This window comes from Olea europaea, chromosome 11 (assembly GCF_002742605.1).
Source record: "Olea europaea var. sylvestris chromosome 11, O_europaea_v1, whole genome shotgun sequence".
NCBI lineage: Eukaryota > Viridiplantae > Streptophyta > Magnoliopsida > Lamiales > Oleaceae > Olea > Olea europaea.
In genome coordinates, this window is record NC_036247.1 from 22,128,370 (window position 1) to 22,132,502 (window position 4,133).

The 4,133-nt window shown below is 38.3% G+C and overlaps 1 protein-coding gene across 1 annotated transcript; it reads left to right on the forward strand.

Annotated features, from left to right (window-relative positions):
• The first annotated feature begins 396 nt into the window (after positions 1-396).
• LOC111404938 (transcriptional regulator STERILE APETALA) lies at positions 397-3,880 on the forward strand. Its single transcript, XM_023033664.1, has 3 exons — positions 397-636; positions 2,639-3,176; positions 3,300-3,880. The coding sequence occupies exons 1-3, from the start codon at positions 397-399 to the stop codon at positions 3,878-3,880; spliced, it is 1,359 nt and encodes a 452-aa protein (XP_022889432.1).
• Positions 3,881-4,133: the final 253 nt, after the last annotated feature.

Genomic DNA, 4,133 nt, shown 5'->3' on the forward strand with positions numbered 1-4,133 from the left:
ATAACTCAACAAATAATTTAAAATTTGAAACGATAAAAAACAGGCACTTGATAATGAGTAAACATTTTAAAGAATATTTCATTATATGAGTTAACTTCTTTAATAAACAATTTAGGTTTTGACGATGACATCAACTCCACAAATTGCCATTCCCTCGAGATAAGTGTATTAATTCCATATCCAATTGTTTTAGGACGACTTCTGGTCAAAGTGTGAACAAGCTCGCCCATTACTTTTAAATATTTCTTTTATCAAATAGGTTTCTACTGAAAACACGTGCAAGTGGCTCTGTAGAAGTGATAAGTCCGGATCAAAACCTGTATAAATATAATGCCTGTTAAGTTAACTATTCATTTTCCTTTGCATGCGCATGTTGTTTTCAGTTGGTCGATATTTATGTCAACATCTTCTTCTTCATCTACTTCACCGGCAGAAGAAGTCCAAGGAGGAGATGGTGGCGAGGGCCAGGGCGGGGGCGGGTTTGAAGGGCCGTCGTCGTCTCGTAGGCGGATGCGCTCAAGCAATGGTGTTTGGCCTGATCCATTTGTTGAAGCACTTGCATTCCAAGTAGCCATTGATGCTTCTCGTAACATTGGCCGCCTTGCTGCTGCTCAAGCTCTCTTCAACATTTTTCAGGTGCCGTCTCATAAGCATATGATATGATTCTGCTAATTATTTGTCTACATATTTCACCTATCATCTAATTATTCGAAGACTGTAAATGCTCATATGATACTTGATACTAGACATGACGAGACATTATGATAAAATAAGAAACTGTTCGATCACCCTTACCAAAGATGCCTTGAATTAATGGTGTGTTTGCTGAACTGTGTTTTTGGACTTGGAAGATTGTATTTGAGAAAGGATATCCCATTTTCAAGTCTTTTTCCAAGCAAATATGAAAACTTATAATGCTGTGTGTTTGTTTTTTTTGCGTGGCCAAAGCTTATAAAATCCCATCTCTGCCATCATAAAAATTGCCCATTTATGGATTGGGTTTGTCTTGAATAGAGTCGTCCAATCTTAACACAGAAAAGGGTTCTTATGATTCTTCTTGTTTCTTTCTTATCCTTTTTGAGCTCTAGAAATCCTATACCTTTTGACTTAACTTTCAAAAATTTTCCTCTCCATTGGGATGCTTCTGCGTTTTTTTTCCCCCCCCCAATTATTTTGCTTCGAACATACTATAAGATTACAAAGCCACAATTAAAAAAAATCCAAGAAATTAACTGAACAAAATGACTTCTTAAGTTTTTGTCTTTATCTTTTGGGCAGTCGTATTATTTTTAACAGAAGTAAAGTTGTCTAGATTTGTACTTGAGCAAGAAATCTGTACCTGTATTTATAACCTGAATAGTAACGTTTAAGAGACAAGTAAATTGTCAGTTTTTTATGATGAATTATTGAAGACAAGAGTACAAGTCTTTGGCGATAAGAGAAGTCGAATAAACCACTTTTATTAGTTGACTGATGACAATCTGACTCTCTTTGATTCTCTCTCTTCTTCTCTCTCTACACAAGAATTTATACATCTACATATCACTCTCCTCTTGAGGAAGTTAACTGAGCTGTCTGTCTGTATTATCTTTGCTACATGCTGCTAGGAGAAAGCATGCCTGACTAGCAAAGCAACGTTCCCCTCCACAGTTTAGAAAAATGATGCGCATGGCATGGCTTTCTGATAAAGGTTAGATTTGGCATGCCTGCATCATCTTGGATTTGTAGCCACAGATAATTTAGGGCTTCCCGAGGTAAGACTTGAAGAGTTCTGATTACTCCTAAGAGGTGGGTAAAATTTCTGACGAGATTTGGTAAGGACGAAGGAGAGAGAATAAGTAGAAAGCTAAGTATGACTTTATTATTCTACATTGGCATTTGTACTCTGGATAACACATTATGTTATATATGATCCAATGGGTTTTTACATTACCCATCTTTTTCTTACCTAAACTACATTGTTATATAAAAGAATTATGCTATTTGTATATGGCCTCCTCGAGGAGAGTATACACGGACATGTCGCGAATAACAAGACCCTATATGAGATAGGTGGATTCAATATTTCCTCAGATAATTGATTGATAATCGTCTGAATGTATGAGGCTAATGTCATCATGTAAATTTATGATTGGGGATCAAAATTTTGGAGATCCAAATGCATTGTTGGAACTGAGAAATAATAAAAAAGCTCAAGGTTGAAGGGGTGACAAAGTAGACGAGGAGAGGAAGTGTAATGAAAAGATAGAAAAGGAAGAGAAACGTCAGAGATGAATAATCTTTTTATTCATCAAAAGTTTGAAATCTTTTTGATTAATTGGCTCGTCTCAAAGCTTAACATTATTTTGTAGCACTTCATTATGATTTTGTTCAGCTGCGAATTAGTTTAGACATATCACTAGCAGCAAAATAAAGCATTCACATAAAATAAGAAAACCTAAGAGTTATGCAAAGGTGATGATATGATAACCACGTAAATACATCTTGTAGGCCATTGCTTAGATATTTAAGTTTCTCAGGTCAATTAAATCGTTCTAATCCATGATTTACACCACAAATTGTAGATGCTTCAGTTGCATAACTGATATTTTTATGTTATTGAAGTTTTGGAACTCACTTGATAAAGGACCATATGCAGGTATGTTCTACATGGCGAGCCATATCACGATCCGAACGTTTATGGCAAAACGTGACACAACATATCTGGAATATCAGGCATCGCCTTCATGACACTTGGCGAGAGGAGTACATATTCCGCCACCGCACAGCCGCCAACTTCCGCCTGCACAGATATGAATACACCACTCTTCATTTTGTCCCTACAGATAGCAACAACAGTGACAGCCTCTCTTGCCGTCGCCTGGCTCTCTCTGACCACCACCTAGCAGCCGGCTTCTTTGATGGTTCTGTTCAACTATTCCACCTTCCCACTAGGCTCCACCTCTCTACCTTCTATCCTCAGCCTCGTGATCGCCTTGGTCACTTCTCCACTGCTATATCAGGAATCATATTATCCGATACTCAGCTAGTATTCGCCACACTAGATGGTGATATTCACATTGCGGTCATTAATGCTGTTGCCCCACTACGCCGAGCCCTTGTTGGAGATGTGGTTAATGACGGTGTTTTAGTCGACTTCACAGGCAGTAACCAGTGGTGGGTTGGCCTCTATGCAGGTGCTGGCAATTCAACATTGATGTTTGGCTGTTTTAAATTTCTTATCTTAACAGAAATGAATTTAATGTTACTGTGTGTTTTATTTTTGACATCTTTTTTGTAATATTTGAATACTTTTACAGGTGCTCCAGGCCGTGCTTTTCATGTGTGGAATAGTGAAACCGAAGAGCTAGTTTATGTTGGTGGTGTACTAACAGATCCAGATGCAGTGATGGGGTGGCATTTACTGAATGAATTAACCGAACTTATTGGCCGAGTTCGAGTGGCAAGCCACGGAACTGCAGTGGCGTGCACAAGCCTTAGGATTCTTGTTCTTGATTTGACAAACCAAGGGATAGTATTGCAGGAAGAAGAAATCCCAAGGGGAATCACTGTCAGCTGCTTCGATACCAACGAAGAATCGATGGTAATAGTCGACTCGCGGACCATGGCTAGCGTCCGCCGGGTGGATACTTTGGAGGAGATTTGTAGGTTCAGAGTTAGAGGAGCCTCTCAGAGAGGCATTTTGGGATGTGTAAATGGTGGATATGGACTAATGTGTGCAGGGGGTGTTATTAGGGTTTGGGAAATAGAGCATGGATCATATTTATACAATTTTAGAGAGAGGATAGGTAAATGCAATGCCCTTATTGCTGATGAAAGGCATGTCGCTGCTTGTTCTGCAGATGCCACTATTCATTTGTGGGATTTTGGGGCTCAATAGAAGCAATTAAAATGGTAGTTTTATTTCATTCTAAGTCAATTGTTATAGTTTTATTCTAGTAGGGTCCTCCATTCATAGGACCAGAAGTATTCTTGGTCAGAGATGAAGAGGGATTAGGGAACAGACTATGATTCTCTATTTGATTGCTTTGATTTGGATAGGCAAATTTGGACATACTACTTTTTGGCTAGATTTATGTTTGATCCTTTAAAAAACCAAAAGCTACTTTTTTGTTTTCCCTCTTATAACTAGA

Coding starts and splice junctions, on each gene's coding strand:
- LOC111404938 (XM_023033664.1), top strand. CDS start 397: ATGTCAACATCTTCTTCTTCATCTACTTCACCGGCAGAAGAAGTCCAA. Junction 637..2,638: donor CTCTCTTCAACATTTTTCAG/GTGCCGTCTCAT, acceptor GACCATATGCAG/GTATGTTCTACATGGCGAGC. Junction 3,177..3,299: donor GTGGGTTGGCCTCTATGCAG/GTGCTGGCAATT, acceptor ATACTTTTACAG/GTGCTCCAGGCCGTGCTTTT.